We start from the raw sequence: 21,403 nt of genomic DNA, 5'->3' as shown, positions 1-21,403 counted from the left end.
GCAGGAGCCCCTCTCACCAGATGCAAGATTGCCATCTTGCTGACTCCCACGCTCCCACATCGCCCTCAGCTTCGGGTAAAAGATTTCGAGTTGACAAAAAAAAAAAAGCAAATAATCTCAAGAGCACTGCATTTCATCATTTTTTCCTTTATTTTGAAAGGGACCTTGCAGATAATAAAAGTAAGATCTTGAGGGAGGGAGATCGAGAGGCTGGAAACTGGAGCAGCCTGCTTTGTAGCTTGACCTTGCTTTCCTGCTCTGCCCTTCATCTGGCTGTAGTAGCAGACTCTTGTGACTTCCACCCTAGGTGGTTCGTCTGAGTAGAGCCTTTTGGTTTGCATCAGATGGCTTTGTGATCTTAAGTTTTCCCATAACTTCCCCAAAAGCTTTCACCACTTCTCAGGTGGACATAGTTATGTGGCCAAAGGCTCTTTTGTCTTTTGGAGGTCGATGTGCTTTATACGGAAGTGATTTAGTTACTGTGTATTGCGGTGTGTGTGTGTTACTGAGGATTGAACCCAGGGGCATTCTACCCCCCAAAAATATGCCTCTGGTCCTTTATTTTTGTTGTTGTTGTTTTGAAACAGAATCTCACTAAGTTGCTGAGGCTGGCCTCAAACCTGCAATCCTCCTGGCTCAGCTTCCCAAATCCTGGGATTACAGGTGAGTGCTACAGTGCCAGGCTGATTAGCTACTTTTGACCAGTGTGTTCTGTGGCTGTATCTTCGGTGGTCCTGAAGTAAGGCAAGCTTTCGTAGAAGTCACAATGATGGTCGTTAGTTTGACTCATGAACTTCTGTTCTTTGGGTACCAACATATGCGAAGGAAATATAAAAATAATATAAAGTACACACACAGTGTTCTTTTGTGGCTAGAGGAGTTGCGTAAGATCCTAAAAGAGGAACTATTGGTATTTTTTAGGTTAAACAGTAAGAGCATTTTTCACTGCTGTCATTATAAGGTCAATTGATAGCTAAGAATCTTCTACAGAATTATTTGCATTCTATACTAAAGCAGAATATTGCCATTATTTCTTGAAAATTCTGTGTTTTCATTGTAAGATATTTACCAAATTCAGTTTTTAGATGCTCTACTATTTGAGCTATGCCTTTTCTAATGTTAGATATCCTGTTCTTGGAGGCAGTGCACATACATCTATTAATATTAACAACACAGTTAGGAAACATGTGGTCTTTACTCCGGCAGGGAATTTCTTGGCACTTAAGTTCCTCATTTGTACAAAACAAAGAGGCATCTTACTCCTGCATCAGATAATAAAGCTGAGCACAGCCACATTCCTTTGTCAGGCAGGTGCTTAGCAGAAAGGGATCTATACAGAAATCACTAGGATTTAGTCAGTCAGTAGGCTGAAGATCTCCCCCCTTTCTTTCCTCTACTCCTTCCAGATTCTTGAGCACTGTCCAGGGTTGGTGCTAGATGACATTTCAGTGGGAGAGCACTTCTCCAGCACACAAGAGGCCCTGGGTCCCATCCCCAGCACCAAAAAATAAAAAAAGCCCAATGACACTAGTTACTGCCTCAAGGAGCTCACTCTACTGACCCGGGTACTGCTGGGAAAGGGAGAATGTAGAGAAGGTCAACCGTGGCATCGTTTTAGAAATCTGCAGACTAAGCCTCTAACCCAAATTGAGAAAGTAAAGCAGGGCTTGCAGGAGAAGGAGTGGCCAGAGCCCGGGCTGGGAAGACATATCAGTGAAGGGGAAGGCAGAGGGCAAGGGCATTCCCAGCAACTAGGACAGCAGAGTCCAAGGTCCAGAGGACACAGACAGGGAGGCCACGGAGTACTGTGAGCCCTTCTGGGGTGCTGGGCACAGTGTGTAAAGGCCCCAGGATTAGAATCATTGTCGTTCATAAAGTTGCAGCAGGAAATTATTGTTTAAAGATTTTTATTGTTGTGGAGACATTTATTGTTGTGGAGAGCTTTTTTTTTTTTTTTTTTTTTTTTGTATTGGAGAGTAAACCTGGGGCGTTCTACCTCCAGGCTATACCTCCAGCCCTTTTTATTTTTGTTTTGAAATAAGGTTTCCCTAAGTTACTGAGGCTGACCTTAAACCTGTCAGCCTCCCAAGAACTGGGATTACAGGCATGTGCCACTATATTGCAGTGGATGTCTTAGGAAAAAAAAGAAAGAAAGAAAAAATCAGGATTGCCTGAATATCCTGTGTAATACGTATTTTGGACTTTATCATGTAGACCAAGAACTTCTGGGTGGATTTCAGGGAGTGCCTCGGGCTATTGTATATGTGTATATTTGTGTTTCTGTCCTTACACAACACATTGTGTGTACACTTACATGCATGTGTGATATTTTTGGAGAGATGGTTAATTTGCTTTCATCAGCTTTTCAAAGAAATCTGTGACTCCAAAAGAGTCATCTCCATGGGGGGTTTGAACAGAAGTTTGGAATTTAGAAAGGCAATTCTGTTTTGTTGTTGTTGTTGTTTTGAAACAGAATTTCACTAAGTTGCTGAGGCTGGCCTCAAACCTGCAATCCTCCTGGCTCAGCCTCCCAAATCCTGGGATTACAGGTGAGTGCTGCAATTCTGGTGTCCTGGGTCAACAGGACTATGGCAGGGAGACAGCTAAGAAGTTGTTGGCAAGAGTCCAGGCCCAGGAAGACCACAAAGGATTTAATGAGGTCGAAGGTAACAGAGATGCAGAGCTGAGGACAGACTGGAGGACAATCAAGAAGCCAAGGCGGCAGGGCTCTGCAATCGGCTTTGGGTGGGAAGGGAGTGCAAGGGAGGCTCAAATGGCCTCTGGGGCAGGAACCGTGGCACTCACCTGCAGGCTCAGTGACTCAGGAGGCTGAGGCGTGAGCTTGGCTTGAGTCCAGAAGTGTAAGGCCAGCTTGAAACAACAGTGCAAAAAAAGAAAGAAAGAAAAAAAAAAGGTGGGTTCAGTTAGTTTTCAGGGAGGGAGGCTACCCAGCTATGGAGCTCTACTCACAGAGAGGTGGGTTTAGAACCCACAAGCACACAGGTGGTGGCTAAACCATGAGGATTATAGATGACAAGCACAAAGCAAATGGAACCTCAGTCTACTGCCCTTGTTTACCACAGGAGGGAACAGGCTCAAAGAGGCTAGGATACTTGCTCAGATTCCGTTATCAAGGCTAAACGTTCAGAGGAGGGCTTGAAGCTCAGGGCTCAGGGCTCCAGCTCCTGCCCTCTTCCTCACAACGCACTTAACTTGAGAATGAGGAGTCTTGATATTCTCATAGTTTTTGTGTTTTTGTGGGTTTTTTTTTTTTTTTTTTTTTTTGGTACTGGGGATTATACCCAGGGGCATTCTATCTCTGAGCCACACCCCCAGCCCTATTTTTTATTCTTTGTTTTGAAACACTCTCACTAAAGTTGAAGAGGGCCTCACTAAGTAGCTGAGGCTGGCTGCGAACCTGTGATCCTTCTGTCTCAGCCTCCCAATACTGGGATTACAAGTGTGCACCACCATGCCCAGCTTCTCGTTTGTGTGACAGTGTCTAAGACCACAACTCTTTCAGTGGAGAGTAGATCTTACTTCATTTTATGGTTTGTTTTTTAGTACTGGTAGAGTGTTCTACCTCTGAACTATACCCTATCCTTTTTAATTTATTTTTTATTATGAAGAAGGGTCTTACTAAGTTGCTGGGGCTAGCCTCAAACCTGCAGTCCTCCTATCTTGGCCTCCCACATACTAGAATTATAGGTGCTTGCCACTGCAACTAGCTGAGAGTAGATCTTACTTTGAACTCATGATTTATTTTAGATGAATGCCAGCCATCTCCACCTCCATGCCTGACATTTCCTCTCAGAGTATACCACATTGAGAGCTTTCCCCCAACTCCAAAATTGACCTCATGTCTCCAAATGGACTTGAAAGTGCAATCTGGGAATTTCCCCTAGGGTTTTGGGATGGATTCTTGAAAAGAACCTTGATATTGATGGTGGCAAATTTTCATTTGGCCCTACTAAAAAGCCAGGTTCATTGAGGTGTGGTTTTCATACAGTACATTTTGCCTTTTAAATGTACAGTTTTATGATTTACTTAAAATATGTAGTTATCTAACATATCAAGATATGTTAGATATCAAAATATAGAACATTTCCATTCCCCCCAAATTTCCCTCATGGCTCCTTTGTACTTAACCCAAATTTCCCACCCGTAACCCCTAACAACCACTAATCTCTTTTCTGTTGCTACTATTTTTCTTTTTTCAGAATGTCATATAAGTAGCATTGAAAAAAATGAGATAGGGTATCACTGTGTTGCTCTGGAGAGTCTTGAACTGCCAGATGCTTTAGTCACTTTATCCATAACTGACAGGAACTGGGAGCAAATAAACGACTACAGTTGCTCAGTGGATAAACAAACCATGGCATTCCCATATGTTGGAATACTACCTAGCATGAGAAGGGAGGAGTGGCTCACTGCCAGCCTCAGCTACTTAGTGAGGCCCTCTGCAACTTGGTTGCAAAGGCTTAGATCATCCTCCTGCCTTAGCCTCCTGAATATGTGGATTACAGTTCCACACCACAGTGCCCAGCTTTAGGAGTAGAATTGTTTAATATGCAGCCTGTTTATTCACATAGCATCATTTTGAGATTTACCCATCTTCTTATGTGCTACCAAGCTTTCCTTTCTATTGCTAGGTAGTATTCGTCTTTCGTCTTCCTTCCTTCCTTCCTTCCTTCCTTCCTTCCTTCCTTCCTCCCTCCCTCCCTCCCTCCCTCCCTCCCCCCCCCTCGCAGTACTAGGGATGGAACTCAGGGGCATTCTATCTCCGAGTTATACCCCCAGCCCTATTTTTCATTCTTTACTTTGAAACAGGGTCTTACCAAGTTGCAGAGGGCCTCACTAAGTAGCTGAGGCTGGCAGTGAGCCGCGATCCTCCCGTCTCATGCTAGGTAGTATTCTAACATATGGATGCCATGGTTTGTTTATCCACTGGGCAACTGTAGTCATTTATTTGCTCCCAGTTTCTGTCAGTTATGGATAAAGTGACTATAAGCATTTGGATACAGTTTTTGTTGTTGCCATTGTTATTGTTCGACTGTAGGTTTTAATTTCTCTCGGGTAAATCCCTAGGAGTGGCACTGCTGGATTGTACACTAAGTAAGTGTTTAGCATCGTGAGAAACTGTCAAGCCGCCTTTCAAAGTGATGGCGGCACTCTCATCCGCCGGGGATGTCTGAGAGTTGCAGTTGCTCAACATCATTGCTAGCTTGTGGAATTGCTGGTTTTCTGTTTTTGTTGTTTAGCCATTCTAATGAAGTGTAGCAATATATCATTGCGGTTTTGATTTGTATTTCCTGAGTGAATACAGATATTAAGCAACTTTTCACGTGCTTAATTGCTATCCTGTATTTTGTTGGAAGTATCTCCTAAAATATTTTTCCATTTTTATTGGATTGTTTATTTTTAACATTGTGTTTTAAGAGTTCTTTGTGCATTGTGGATACAAGTCCTTTATCATACATGGTGTTCAGAAAATATTTTCATCAGTCTGTACAGTATCTTTTGTCTTTTAATTTTTTTTTTCTTTTTTTGTGGTACTAGGGGTGGAACCCAGGGGCTTTCTACCTCTGGGATATATTCCCAGACCTATTTTATACTTTGTTTGGAAACAGGGTCTCACTAAGTTGCTGAGAGCCTCACTAAGTAGCTGAAGCTAGCTTCGAACCTGTGCGATCCTCCTGTCTCATCCTCCCAAGTGCGGGGATTACAAGCATGGGCCACCACGCCAGGCATCTTTCATCTTTTAACAATATGTTTTGAAGAGCAGAAGTTATTTTGATATAGGTCCACTAATGGAGAAAGTTAGCTTTAGACTAAACTCTACTCTGGTCATACCTTACTAAGCTTAGATGCTGGCTCTAAAAGGAAAAATTTATGATAAATTTAATTTCATCCCAGAAAAAGCTCAAGAATATTTATTTATTTATTTATTTATTTATTTATTTATTTATTTTTGCGGGTCTGGGGATGGAACCCAGGGGCATTTGACCCCCAAGCTAAACCCCCTCCCTCTGTTATTTAATATTTATTTATTTATTTATTTATTTATTTATTTATTTTTGGTGGTACTGGGGTTCCTGGAAGCCCTTCTACCTCCGGGCTACACTCCCAGACCCATTTTATATTTTTTTATTTAGAAACAGGGTCTCCTAAGCCAGCGTGCGCGGCTGGCTTCGAACCTGTGCGATCCTCCCGTCTCCGCCTCCCAAGCGCGGAGATTACAAGCTGCGCCACCACGCCCGGCTTTAATCTTTATTTGAAACAGAATCTCACTAAGTTGCAGAGAGCCTCACTAAGTAGCTGAGGCTGTCCGCGAACTGCGATCCTCTGGTCTCAGCCTCCCAAATGCTGGGATTATAAGTTTGTGCCACCATGCCCGGCCTCAAGAATATTCAAAAGAATACAAAAACATTGCCCACCATAGAAAATTTACAATGTCTAGCACCAATTACAAATTACTAGACAAAGAAAGAGATTTATTTGTTTGTTGTTTTCTTCTCCTCCTCCGCCTTCTCCTTCTTCTTCTTCTTCTTCTTCTTCTTCTTCTTCTTCTTCTTCTTCTTCTTCTTCTTCTTCTTCTTCTTCTTCTTCTTCTTCTTCTTCTTCATTTTTTTTTTTTTTGCAGTACTGGGAATTGAACCCAGGGGCATTCTACCTCCAAGCTACACCCCTAGCCCTATTTTTTATTCTTTAATTTTGCAACAGAGTCTCACTAAGTTGCAGAGGGCTAAGTAGCTGAGGCTGGCTGTGAACCCACAATCCTCCTGACTCAGCTTCCCAAGCACTGGTATTACAAGTTTGTGCCATCATGCCCAGGTCAAAATAAAGATTTAAACCAATAAACTAGCCAGGCATGGTGGTGTATGCCTGTAATCCCAGTGTTTAGGAGGCTGAAACAGAAGGATCACTGATTCAGGCCATTCTCAACAATTTAGAGAGACATTGATTCAAAATAAGAAATAAAGCAGGGTTGGGAGTGTAGCTCAGAGATAGAGTACCCTGGGTTCAATTCCCAAGAGCCCCCACCCCATCCCAATAATCTAAAATAGACTCAGAAATTGTAGAGAATGTGGAATTAATAGAAAAGAACAACATTAAAACAGGTATTATAACTCTATTCCATTTATACCTAAACATTCAGAAAAGAATGACTCTACCTGTTAAATAGAGCCATAGTAATATAAAAATTATCCAAATTGAACTCTTAAAGATGAAAACTATAATTACACTGGACATAATAGTTGCAGATTCAACACTGTAGAAGAAAAGATGAGGAAACCTGAAAGTATAGCAACAGAAACTATCCAAAATGAACAGGGAATTGATAGCTGCAGGGGAACTTCAGGTGTTCAAATATAACTGTAATTAGAGTCCTGAAAGAGATTATAGAAAAAGGAAGAAGACAGTAAAGATGTTTCAAGAAATAATGGAGAAGATTTTTCCAAATCTAATAAAAGTGATAAACCCACAGATCCAAGAAGGCTATTGAGAGCTGGACATATGATTCTTGAATGAAACTACAAATGGCCTATTATAATCAAATTATCTAAAGCCAGTGATAAGGAGAAAATACTAAAAGCATATAGAGAAAAAGTACATTAATTCAGCAAACTTGTCATAAACAATGTAAGCCAAAAATGATAAAGTAACATCTTTAAAGAACTGAAGGAAAAATGATGTGAATGTTGAAATTCTGTATCTAAAGAAATATGTTTCTTCTTTCTTCCTTTCTTATCTCCTTTTCATTTTGATTCAAATTCTCACTAAGTTACCCAGGCTGGCTTCAAACTGGAGATCCTCCTGGCTTTCCAAGTACTGGGATTAGAAGTGTGTGTGTCACCGCATTCAGCCATAGAAACATCCTTTGAAGCTAAAGAGGAAACAAATATATTTTCAAATATATATTTTATTTATTACTATGGGCTGCATTTAATATTTACTTTTATACAGTATAAAATAAATACTAAATGTAGCCCTTAGTAGCTTTTTGTGTGTGTTTGTGGTACTTGCAGGGGGGGGGGGACCCAGGGGCTTTCTACCTCTGGGCTATACTCTCAGACCTATTTTATATTTTATTTTGAAATAGGGTCTCACTAAATTGCTGAGAGCCTTACTAAGTAGCTGAGGCTGGCTTTGAACCTTTGAGATCCTCCTGTCTCATTCTCTCAAGTACTGAGATTATGCTTGTAATTCCAGCATTTGGGAGGCTGAGACAGAAGGATCATGGTTCATGGCCAATCTCAGGTACTACTAAGTGAGGCCCTTTGCAACTCAGTGAGACCCTGTTTCAAAAATAAAGAATAAATGTTAGAAGACAGTACATCCAAAACTGAAAACATGGTCAGCAATATACAGAAATCTTTACAGCAACAAATCCTAAACATCCAGCAAATATGGGATAAATGAAGCGTCCTAATTTACGGATAATAGGCATTGAAGAAGGGATAGAGGTACAGACCAAGGGCATCTGTAATCTCTTCAAAGAAATAATTTCAGAGAATTTTCCAAACATGGAAAGAGACTTGAATCTTCATGTCCAGGAGGTATACAGAGCTCCACTGAGACAGGACCAAAGAAGGACCACCCCACACCACATAATAGCCAAAATGACCAACATAGAGGCCAAGGAAGGAATCTTAAAAGCAGTGAGAACAAAAGGACGGGTGACATATAGAGGCAAAACAGTAAGAATCACCCCAGACTATACAACCCAGGTTAGGAATGCCAGGAGAGACTGGTACGACGTGATTCAGACCCTGGAAGAAAATAACTTCCAACCAAAACTACTCTATCCAGCAAAACTACTATTCAAAATTAATGGGGAAATAAAAGTATTTCAGGATAAACAGAATCTTAAAAAATTCATGAATTCAAAGCCAACACTAGAGAAAATTCTTAAAGAAATAAACCATAAAGAAGAAAAAAGAAGCAGACTTCAGAACCAGAGAAGAGAGGAAGTTCATAAGTGGGCCATTTAAGTAAAGAAGAAAGACCAAACCACCCAATAGTAGAAAGAACACAAAATGGCAGAAAACAAAAATCATATTTCAATAATATCTCTTAACATTAAAGGACTTAACTCACCAATCAAACGACATAGTTAAAAATTTTTATATTTGTTAGTTACAGCTATGTTTAAAACGTTGGACAACTGTTTTACACGTCATATATATGTGCAATTATGTTCAATTTCATTGTATTGTAAGAGTTTCACATAGGTTTAGAATTAGGATTACAGTTAGTGTTAGGACTAATATAACATTTAGTTTAATTTCTTAAATGCGTTAGTTACAGCTATGTTTAAAAGCTCGCAAAACTGTTTTACATATCATGTATATGTGCAAGTATGTTCAACTTCAGTGTATTGTAAGAGTTTCACATACGTCTAGAATTAGGATTACAGTTAGCTTTAGGACTAATATAACATTTAGTTTAGTTTCTTAAATGCGTTAGTTACAACTATGTTTTAAAGCTCGGAAAAGTCTTTTACATGTCATATATATGTGCAATTATGCTCAATTTCAGTGTATTTTAAGAGTTTCACATAGGTTTAGATTTAGGATTACAGTTAGTGTTTGGACCAATATAGCATTTAGCTTAATTTTTTAAATGCGTTAGTTACAGATATGTTTAAAAGCTCGGAAAACTGTTTTACATATCATATATATGGGCAATTAGGTTCAATTTCAGTGTATTGTAAGAGTTTCACATAGGTTTAGAATTAGGACTACAGTTAGCCTTAGGACTAATATAACATTTAGTTTAATTTCTTAAATGTGTTAGTTACAGCTATGTTTAAAAGCTAGGAAAAGTGTTTTACATGTCATATATATGTGCAATTGTGTTCAATTTCAGTGTATTGTAAGAGTTTCACATAGGTTTAGATTTAGGATTACAGTTAGCATTAGGATTAATATAACATTTAGTTTAATTTCTTAAATGCACTAGTTACAGCTATGTTTAAAAGCTCGGAAAAGTGTTTTACATACCATATATATGTGCAATTATGTTCAATTTCAGTGTATTGTAAGAGTTTCACATATGATTAGAATTGAGATTACAGTTAGCATTAGGACTAATATAACATTTAGTTTAATTTCTTATATGCGTAGTTACAGCAATGTTTAAAACCTTGGACAACTGTTTTACATGTCATATACATGTGCAACTATGTTCAATTTCAGTGTATTTTAAGAGTTTCACATACGTTTAGAATTAGGATTAAAGAATACATCCGGGAAGATGGCGATTGAGAAAAGCGGGGCTTTCGAGCCCCACTAACAACCAATGTCTATTACCACAAAATCAGTGCCTTTCATAGCCAGAAAACACCATCAGCAGAGAAACAAAAAATGTAATTACAAGGGACAGAGAAAAAGAGGGCTGGAAAAATGAGACACCAGAAAGAAACCAGACCACAGTGCTGTGGCCGGAGCCACAGCGCGGAGCGGCGGGCACCATCTTCCCTTGCAGCACCAGGCCCCAGAGAGGAGGGGGACTCAGAATAGAGCTCAGAGCCACAGAGGAGGTACACCAGCCTCAAGGCCGAGGACGCGGCAGTAGCGCCTTACTGCCGGCGGCAGCGGCGAATTCACCGGACGGCACCAGACCAATGCACTCAACAGCCCACCAGGCTCCAGAGAGGAGCGGTGGACCGCGAGCTGAGATGAGCCGCTGCAGAACAGCCGGGCGATATTCGGCAGATTTTTCGGCGCAGGGAGCATCTAAAGCTCCCAGTGGCTGGGCTCAGCACATCCTGCAGGGACCCAGAGCAGAGCTCAAAACCAGAGAAGAAATACGCCAGCCTCACGGCCGAGGGCGTGGCAACGGTGCCATACTGACACTGGCAGCAGCAGCAGCGAATTCACCGAGTCCACTACAGCTCCCTCAGCGCACTCAACAACAGTGAGTCAAATTGCGGCCCCCAGAGGAGAAATCCCAGTACTGCACTCCCAGGGACTTGACCCAGTGGGGGAGTGGCGGTGGCAGAGATATCACACCATAGGAGAACACCCAACCTGGCACCCCCCATGGTCTAAAGCAGCCTCCAAGGACTCCCTGGGTCTGAGACTCTGCAGTACAACCCAGTACAGGAGTAGTGGGGACTGAGATACCACAGACTCGAGATCCAGAGCACCTTAAGTGAAGTCACAGTGACCCAAGGGAAGAACCCAGAGAAGGCACAAACTTCTGAAATCATGGGAAAGAGGAATAACAATGGAGCAATGAATGCCCACAACCCCACAACATCAGAACCCGATAAAACAGAAATTCAGAGATTTCTAGAAGATCAAATCAGGAAAGTAACTGTAGAAATAATAGAGGTGTTTCAAAAAGAATTCAGAGAGAGCCAAAAAGAGATAAAGGATGCAATTAATGAAGTAAAAGCCTCAATTCAAAGTACAAACAACCGATTAGAACACATGGAGAATAGAATCTCACTCCTAGAAGATGATCACTCCAAAAATGAACACATAGTTTCTAATTTAGAAAAAAAAAATCTGACAGCAGGAATCTGACATTGAAGAAATATGGGCCCATTTTAAGAGAGCTAACCTAAGAATAAGTGGAATAGAGGAGGGAAAAGAAGGTGAAACCAAAGGTATCACAAATCTCTTCAAGGAAGTAATAGCAGAAAATTTTCCAAACATAGAGCAAGAGGTCGATACACAGGTCCAGGAAACTTATAGAACTCCCTTTAGACAGGATCGGAGAAGAGGATCCCCACTCACATAATTGTCAAAATGACCAATGTGGAAGCCAAGCAGAGAATCTTCAAGGCAACAAAAACAAAGGGCCAAGTGACATTCAGAGGCAAACCAATTAGAATCACTCCAGACTTCCCAAACCAAGTCATGAGAGCCAGAAGGGCTTGGAGTAACATATTCCAAACTCTGAAAGAAAACAACTTCCAGCCAAACATTTCCTACCCAGCAAAACTTTCTATCAAATTAGATGGAGAAATAAGAAGCTTCCATGACAAACAGAAACTGAAGGAATTTATGTCTTCAAAACCAGCGCTAGAGAAAATACTCAAAGAGATTAACTACAAAGAAGAAATAGGTAACACACACCAGAACCAGAGAAACAAGATTTTCCATCCAACAGACAACTAAGATTGGTTATCTGTGGAGATTCATTATTTATGTTAGTCTTTTACCTAGCTCTACATTGTATTGTTTGCTTTTATTGTTGCTAATTTTTAGGATTTCTAGTTGGAATATTAATATACCTTCAGATAGAGCATTTGGAAATATTTTATCCCATTCTATCAGTAACTTTTAAACTCTGTTTACATTGTCTTTGGATATACAATATGCTTTTATTTTTTAAGGAGTTTGTTTACCCTTCCGTTGCCTGTGCCATTGAAATCATATCCAAGAAATCACTGCCAATCTCAATGTTGTGAGGTTTTATGACCCAGATTTTCTCCTAAAAGTTTATAGTCTTAAGATTTATATTTAGGTCTTTTATCTATTTTGAGTTAATATTTGTAAATATGTTAGGTAAGGGTCCAATTTTATTATTTTTCATGTAATTATTATTTTTCAACAATATTTAGTTAAAAGATTATTATTTCCTCCACCAAATGTTCGTGGAAACCTTGTCAAAAATAACTTGACAATATAGGGAAGAGTTTAGCTCTAGGCTTTTATTTAACTCCAATGGTTTATATATCTGCCTTTATAACAGTATTATACTGTTTCAATTATTGTAGCTTTATATGGTTTGAAATCAGAAAATATACATCTTCTAGCTTTGTTCTTTTTTGAGATCGTTTTGGGTATATAGAGTCCATATTCCATATTAGGATAGATTTTTTCTGAAAAATAAGTAAATGTATGATAATTTCACCTAAAAAAAGAAAAAAGAAAAAAATATTCTCTGGTAAGAATGAAAGCAAAAAGAAATACTGAAATGTTATCTTTAAGTCATCAAAAGCTTGGTATCAGACAAATGAAACTGTTATGTGAGATAACCATTGTTAATTTTGGATAAATTGCTATAATACTAGATGTCAACCACTAAGCCAAGCATGGGAGGGAGGGATGGGGAGGGAACGGGGTCGGGATCAGGTGGGGGCTGACTGGGCGATGTGTGCATGTATGTCTACAAAAGTTTTTTTTTTTTTATCCCATTATGATGTATGAATACAGTGCACCAATAAAAAAGAAAAAAAAGGAAAAAAATTAAAAAAAAGTAAAAAGAAAGAATTAGGATTACAGTTAGCGTTAGGACTAATATAACATTTAGTTTAATTTCTTAAATGTGTTAGTTACAGCTATGTTTAAAAGCTCGGAAAAGTGTTTTACATGTCATATATATGTGCAATTATGCTCAATTTCAGTGTAGTGTAAGAGTTTCACATAGGTTTAGAATTAGGATTACAGTTAGCGTTAGGACTAATATAACATTTAGTTTAATTTTTTAAATGCATTAGTTACAGCTATGTTTAAAAGCTCGCAAAACTGTTTTACATATCATATATATTTGCAAGTATGTTCAATTTCAGTGTAGTGTAAGAGTTTCAGAGAGGTTTAGCATTAAGATTACAGTTAGCATTACGACTAATATAACATTTAGTTTAATTTCTTAAATGTGTTAGTTACAGCTATGTTTAAAAGCTCGGAAAAGTGTTTTACATGTCATATATATGTGCAACTATGTTAAAAAAAAATCTATGATGTGAAAAAAAATAAAGAATAAAAAATTAGAGCTGGGGGTGTTACTCAGAGGTAGAATGCCCCTGGGCTCCATCCCCAGTACCGCAAAAGAACATAAAAAATATAACTAACTAAATAAATAAATACATAAATAAATAAATTAGAAATTAAGCTGATCGTGGTGGTGCACGCTTGCAATCCTAGTACTTGGGAGGCCACGATGGGAAAATTGTAAGATTGAGGCTAGCTTCAGCAACTTAGGCCCTCAGCAATTTAGCAAAACCCTCTCTCAAAATAATAAATAAATAAATAAATAAATAAATAAATAAATAAATAAATAGGGTTGGGGGTATAGCTGGGAAGTAGAATGTCCCTGGGTTTCATCACCAGTGCTAAATAAATAAATAAATAAATAAATAAATAGGAAATTAATTACAGGAAAAGATCTAAATGGTCCCCAAGCAATTGGAAATGAAATAACAGAGTTCTAAGAAATAGATATGTGTCAAATTAAAAATCAGAGAATAAATTAACATGTACTTTGAGTGGAATAAAAATGGTACTATGATATAACAGAATTTGTGGTATACCCCTAAAGCAATATGTAAGCAAAAAATATATCATATATTATATTGTATTGGTGTGTGTGTGTGTGTGTGTGTGTGTGTGTGTGTGTGTGTGTGTGTGTTAGTTACTGGGGATTAAACCAGGGGTATTTTACCTCTGAGCTATACTCCTAGCCCTATTTTTTCATTCTTTATTTTGAAATAGGGTCACACTAAGTTGGAGAGGGCCTCACTAAATACCTGAGGCTGGCCACAAATCTGTGATCCTCCTGTCTCAGATTCCCTAGTACTGGGATTACAAGCATGTGCTATCATACCTGGCTATTATATTGTTATCAAGCATTGAATTATTAAATTTTTATTGTCATAGCATAAAACTATAATGCTATAAATTATATTAGCAAGGAATAAAAAGCTCAAATAAATGACATCAAATCCAACTATAAGAAATCAAAGAAAGCCAGTCGTGGTGGCTCATGCTTGTAATTCCAGCAATTGGGGAGGCTGAGACTGGAGGATCATGATTCGCGGACAGCCTCAGCTACTTAGGGAGGCCCTCTCTAACTTAGTGAGACCCTGTTTCAAAATAAAGAATAAAAAATAGAGCAGGGGGTGTAGTTTGAAGATCGAATGCCCCTGAGTTCCATCCCCAGACCTGAAAAAAAAAATCAAAGAAAAATAGAAAATTAAATCTCATATAAAAGCCGGGCATGGTGGTACACACTTGTAATCCCAGTATTTGGGAGGCTGAGACAGGAGGATTGTTTTCAGACAGCCTCACCTACTTAGGCCCTTCACAATTCAGTGAGAGCCTGTTTCAAAATAAAGAATAAAAAATAGGGCTGGGGTGTAGCTTGTGGGTAGAATGTCCCTGGGTTCCATCTCCAGTACCGAAAAAAACAAAAAAACAAACAAAAAACTCATGTAAACCAGGTGTGGTGGCAACAAGCCTGTAATCCTGATACTTGGGAGCTGAGAAAGGAGAACAGGTTTGAGACCAACCTCAGCAATTCAGTGAAACTCAGCAACCTAGCAAGATCCTGTTTCAAAATCAAAAAATAAAAAGGCTAGGGATGTAGCTGAGAGGTAGAACAACCCTGGACTCAATCCCCAGCCTGTCTCTGTCTCTGTCTCTGTCTCTGTCTCTGTCTCTCTCTCTCCTTCCCCCCTCCCTCCCTCCCTCCCTCCTCTCTCTCTCTCTCGTGAGCAAAAGAAAGAAAATAATCATGATCATAGTGATAATCAGTAAGGAGAAAACAGAAACTCAATGCAACCAAGAACAATAAAAGGTCAATTAAATTGATGAACATCCAGTCAAAGTAACCAGAGGAAAAAGAGCAAAGACTGCCGATATCAGGAGTGAGAGAAGCAACACCACTACAGAACTTACAGATATTAAAGTATAATACGAGAGATGGGGTGTGGCTCAGGGGTAGGGCCTTTCCCGACATGCTTGAGGGCCTTGGGTTCAATCCCCAGTACCAAAAAAAAAAAAGGTAAAAACTTTATGCCTCTACTTTGACAACTTTGAGTGAATGGAAAAATTCATTGAAAGAATACTACCAAAGCTAATTCAAGAAAAATTGATAACCTAGATATTTGTTGTAATAAAGAAGTTAAATTTGTGGCATAACACATTCCCACAGTGAAAAAGTTACTGTAGCAGTTGGCTTCACTGGGGAATTCACCAAACATTTAAAGAAGAATCAAACTAATTTTACATAAACTCTTCTAAAAAATTGAAGTGAAGCTAATATTTTTCAGTTCTGTCCATAAGGCCCCCTTTACTCTGATATGAAAACCAAAGAAATTAAAATGAAAATTATGATCAGTAACTGCCATGAATTAGATGAAACATTTTAGTAATATTTTAATATATCAAACTCAACAATATGTAGAAAGATAATACATCATATTGAGTTAGTGTTTATTCCAGGTATGCAAGGTTGGTTCACACCTGAAAATCAGTCAATTTGATTTCTCATTTTCACAGACTGGAATAGAGAAAAAACACTATAGAACTCAGAACAAAGACAAATCCATTTGATCATCTTAGTAGATACAGGAGAAATATTTGACAAAATTTAATATTGATTCCTGATTTAAAATAAAACCTCTTGACAGAATAAGAAAGTGATCATCCTCATACTAATTAAGGATATTTTTGAAAAAGCAATAGCTAACATCATCATCATTATTATCTTACCATTCTTTTAATGATAAAAAATAAATATTTTAAAGCCAGGCATGGTGGCATACGCTTGTAATCCCAGCATTTGGGAGGCTGAGACAGGAGGATCTGGTTCATGGCCAGCCTCAGCTACCTAATGAGACCCTCCACAACGTAGTGAGACCCTGTTTCAAAATAAAGAATAAAAAATAGGGTTGGGGTTGTAGCTTGAAGGTAGAATGCCCCTGGGTTCCATCCCCCATACTGCAAAAACAAAAAACCAAAAAATTTTAAATTCTTTTTTAAAATTTCTGTATTATTACCACTATTTTTTTTAATGGTAAAAGAATATTTTCTCCTAAGATCAGAAACTATTCTCACTACTTTTTTTTTTTTTTTCCAGTACTGGAGATTAAACCAGGAGCATTCTGCCTCCAAGCTAAACTCCCAGTCTTACTTTTTATTTTTCTATTTTGAAACAGGATCTCACTAAGTTGTGGAGGGCATCATTTAGTAGCTGAGGCTGGCTTCAAACCTGTAATCCTCCTGTCTCAGCCTCCCAAGTACTAGGATTACAAGTGTGCACCACCATGCTTGGCTCTCTCGCTACTTTGATTCAACATTTTGCTGAAGAGTCTAGCCAGTGTAAAAAGACAAGGAAAAGATATGAAAAGCGTAATTTTGAACATTTGAGGGCTCTGGTCATAAAGAGAAGATTCTACGAGCACCTCAGCAAAGGAAAGAAGAGCTGGCATGCAAATATCCAGTTTCTCAGTCATTCTGCCCTCATTTCAAAAGCTTCAGAGCCACAAGCGCTGATGACTGTCCTGTTGGGCCCCGCGGGTGCAGAGCGTTTCCATCACTGCAGAGGGCTCTGTTTGGCAGCTTTAAAGACCTCTCACCCCTCACTTAAAGTAGACTTGCTGTCTTGACTTCTATTTCCTGTGTACTTTCGTGTTGGCGCTGTTCACATTTTGTTTTACCGTGGTGTGGCAAGAGAAACATGCATATTCTTGTAAGGTGTGTGTGTATCAACATCGCTGTTTTTATTTTGTCTTGCAGTTGTTTTTTCGGTGATGATATTTGAGGCTCTCACAAATCAGGATCTGGCTGTGATCAAGTGTGTTTTAATCCACCATAAAAACAATGATTCATCAGTCGGGAAGTCGTCATCCTATCCCACGGTAAAGTAACATTGAAATTGGAGCTGTGGCTACTTTTCTCTAGAGACCAAACTTGGAGCTTTTGAAACCTATCCTGGCTAAATGGGCTTTTCTTTTTATGTATTTAAGTACACCGTACACTCATATCTGGTGCATTCATAGTATCTAGCCCTCCTAAATGTCTTGCCCTCCATTTTACCAAGAATCAGCTTCTGGGGCCAGGGGCATAGCTCAGTGGAAGAACACATGCTTGGCATGTTCCGGGCCTATGGTTCAATCCCCAGCAGTGTGTGTGTGTGTGTGTGTGTGTGTGTGTGTGTGTTTGTGTGTGTGTGTGTTTGTGTGTGTGTGTGTGTGTGTTTGTGTGTGTGTATCCATGTACTCCTTTGGGTGTGCATTCAGAAAAAACACTGATACCCATCATGAGGAAGTAGTGAAGTTGGGACTGGTGACACACACACATGTAATCCTAGTACTTGGGAGATTTAGACAGGAGGATCGCAATTTGAGGCCAGCCTCAGCAACTTAGTGAAAACTTGTTTCAAAATAAAAAATAAAAGGGGCTGGGGGTATAACTCAGAAGTAGAATGACCCTGAGTTCAATTCCCAATACCCCTCCAAAAAAGTAGTGGCTATTTCTCTTTCTCCTTAAAGAGAATCCAGGCTTTTCTTTCAGTCCTGAATCCCTAATTTCCAGCCTCTCTTGAGTATGAATTTTTTCATTGGCACATTAAAATCCACTTATCTAATTTATTCCATTTTCTGCTTCCCCAAACTTGCTCTTATTGTATAAATTGATTTCTACGCATAATCCTATCTAGTTTTCGGGCCTAAAAGCTGTTTGGAATGTGAGTTCTGACTACCCCTTTTATGCAAGTAGTTTAGACCAACTATTAAATGCATTCTTCAAATTTGCTTTTTTTGTGTGGTACTGGGGATTGAACTCATGGGGATTCTGCCACTAAGCTACACCCCTGGTTCTTTTTATTTTTTATTTTGAAACATGGTCTTGCTAAGTCACTAAGTGCTGGCCTTGAACTTGCAACCTTCCTATCTCCAATCCAAGTATGGGTATTACAGGTGTGTACCACTTTAAATAATGAATTTACTAGAGACAACAAGTTGATACAGCAGCTCTATGAAAAGTGCTGTCTCGAAGGGCGTGGTGGCGTGCTTGGGAGGCAGAGACAGGAGGATCGCGCAGGTTCGAAGCCAGCCGTGCGCGCTGGCTTAGGAGACCCTGTTTCCAAATAAAAATGTAAAAATAGGTCTGGGAGTGTAGCCCGGAGGTAGAAGGGCTTCCAGGAACCCCAGTACCACCAAAAAAAAAAAAAAAAAAAGTGCTGTCTTTCTTTTTATAAACTGATAGTGAGCACAGGCAGATAACCTAATACAACTCTTACAATATTCTCTCTTCATCAAAATACACCACAGGTTCACTTATACTAGTCTTCCTCCAGAAAGGTAAGGGTGCATGTAGAGCCAGGCTTGGTGATCTGTGATCCCCATACTTGGGAATCAGAGACAGGAGGGTCACAGGTTCTAGGCCAGTCTCAGCAACTTAGCAAGACCCCAGCAACTTTGCAAGTTTTTCTTTTTTTTTTTTTTTTCCCATACCGGGGTTCCTGACAGCCCTTCTACCTCTGGGTTATACTCCCAGACCTATTTTTACATTTTTATTTGGAAACAGGGTCTCTTAAGCCAGCACAGCTGGCTTCAAACCTGGGTAATCCTCCTGTCTCTACCTCCCAAGCAGGGATTACAAGTGTGTGCCACCACACCCGGCTGCAAGATTCTTTTTTTTTAAAGGTGAAATGTGGTGGCACACGTTTGTAATCTGAGCATTTGGGAGACTGAGACAGGAGAATTGGGTTTGTAGCCAGCCTCTGCTACTACTTAGTGAGGCCCTTTGCAACTCAGTGAGACCCTGTTTCAAAATAAAGAATAAAAAATAGGGCTGAGGGGTGTAGCTTGGAGGTAGAATGCCTCTGGGTTCCATTCCCAGTACCGCCAAAAAAAAAAAAAAAAAAAAGGTGAGGACTGAAGATGTAGCTCAGAAATAGAATGGTCTCATGGTCCCTAGGTTCAATTTCTACTACCAAACAAACATACTAACAAAAAACTTGGAGGGAAATGGAAAGCTGTTAGTTAAAGGGTACAGGGCTTTAGTTAGATAGGAGAAATAAATTTTGGAGATCTATATTGTACAGCATGGCAACTACATAATAATACTAATGTATAGTAGTCTTAAAAATACCCAAGAGAAGCCAGGTATGGTGGTAAATACTTGTAATCCCAGTACTTGGGAGGCTAACACAGGAGGATTGCAAGTTTGCTGCCAGCCTCAGCAACTTAGTGAGAGTCTGTTTCAAACTAAAAAAATTAAATAGAGCTGGGGTATAGCTCAGAGGTAGAATGTCCCTGGGTTCAACACACACACACACACACACACACACACACACACACGCACACACGCACACACACACACACACATGCACATACACACATACACACACACACACACACAGAGTTATCCAAGAGAATAGATTTTAAACGTTTTCACCATACACACACACACACACACACACACACACACACAAAATGACAATAAGGATATGAGATAATGGATATGTTAATAAGCTTGATTTGATCATTTGACATTTGACACTGTGTGTGTATATAATTTTATATATGTACTAATTTGCAACTGATGTATATATACAATGAAACACCATATACACACATTTTTTAACTTGTCAATATTTGCTTATTTATTTTGTGGTGCTTGAGATTGAATCCAGGGACATTCTACCTCAGAGCTATACTCCCAGCCCTATTTTTAAATTTGGAAACAGGATCTTGCTAAGTTAATGCAAGCCTTATTGAATTGCTGAGGCTGGTTTTGAACCTGTGCTCCTCCTGTCTCAGCCTCCCAAGTACTGGTATTAGAGGTGGTTGCCACCACACCTAGGTCACTTATCAGTCTTTCTTTCTTTCTTTCTTTCTTTCTTTCTTTCTTTCTTTCTTTCTTTCTTTCTTCCTTTCTTCCTTTCTTTCTCTTTCTTTCTTTCTCTCTCTCTCTCTCTTTCTTTTTTCTTTCTCCTTCTTTTTTTTTTTTAGGCACTAGGGATGGCACCCAGGGGCATTTGACCACTGAGCTACACCCTCAAGTCTATTTTTATTATTTTTAAAATAGGGTCTCACTAAGTTGCGGAGGGCCTCACTAAGTAGCTGAGGCTGGCTGCAAACCTGTGATACTCCTGTCTCAGACTCCCAAGTACTGGGATTACAAGTGTGCGCCACTATGCCTGAATACTTGTTAGTTTTAAAAAGGAAGGTCCTATACTCCTATTATCCAGATTTGCCTGGTGTTTACATCTAATGTAGGAAGTGAACTATAAGCTACAAAACTAATTTGACTCTTCCTGGAAAATTAGCAGCACGCTAAGCCTGTGTTCACAGAGTTCTTTTTACTGTCTCTTCGCCCAGGACCCCACTCTCCACATCACAGTGCACAGGCTTCTTCAGAACGCAACAGTTGCTCACTTTCCTTCCTCTTTCATGACCTTGACATTTCCTTTCTTTTTCTTTCTTTCTTTCTTTTTTCTTTCTTTCTTTCTTCCTCCTTTCTCTCTCTCTTCCTTCCTTCCTTCCTTTCTTTCTTTCTTTCTTTCTTTCTTTCTTTCTTTCTTTCTTTCTTTCTTTCTTTCTTTCTTCTTTCTTTCTTTCTGTGGTACTGGGTTTCCTGGAAACCCTTCTACCTCCAAGCTACACTCCCAGACCTATTTTATACTTTTTTATTTGGAAACAGGGTCTCTTAAG

The 21,403-nt window shown here is 39.4% G+C and overlaps 1 protein-coding gene across 1 annotated transcript in view; it reads left to right on the top strand.

The window, feature by feature from the left end:
- FLT3 (fms related receptor tyrosine kinase 3) overlaps positions 1-21,403 on the top strand; it is a gene marked incomplete at both ends in the record, with an annotated part of 102,495 nt that overhangs the window by 8,582 nt on the left and 72,510 nt on the right. Inside the window, one exon of the mRNA XM_080689525.1 lies at positions 17,481-17,602. Within this exon, the coding sequence (XP_080545651.1) occupies positions 17,481-17,602 (122 nt within the window). The remainder of the gene's footprint in view (positions 1-17,480; positions 17,603-21,403) is intronic.

This window comes from Muscardinus avellanarius (genome assembly GCF_963383645.1).
Source record: "Muscardinus avellanarius genome assembly, chromosome: 2".
Classification (NCBI taxonomy): Eukaryota; Metazoa; Chordata; class Mammalia; order Rodentia; family Gliridae; genus Muscardinus; species Muscardinus avellanarius.
The sequence above is the reverse complement of the archived record's forward strand: the minus strand, read 5'-3'. Positions and strand labels throughout refer to the sequence as shown.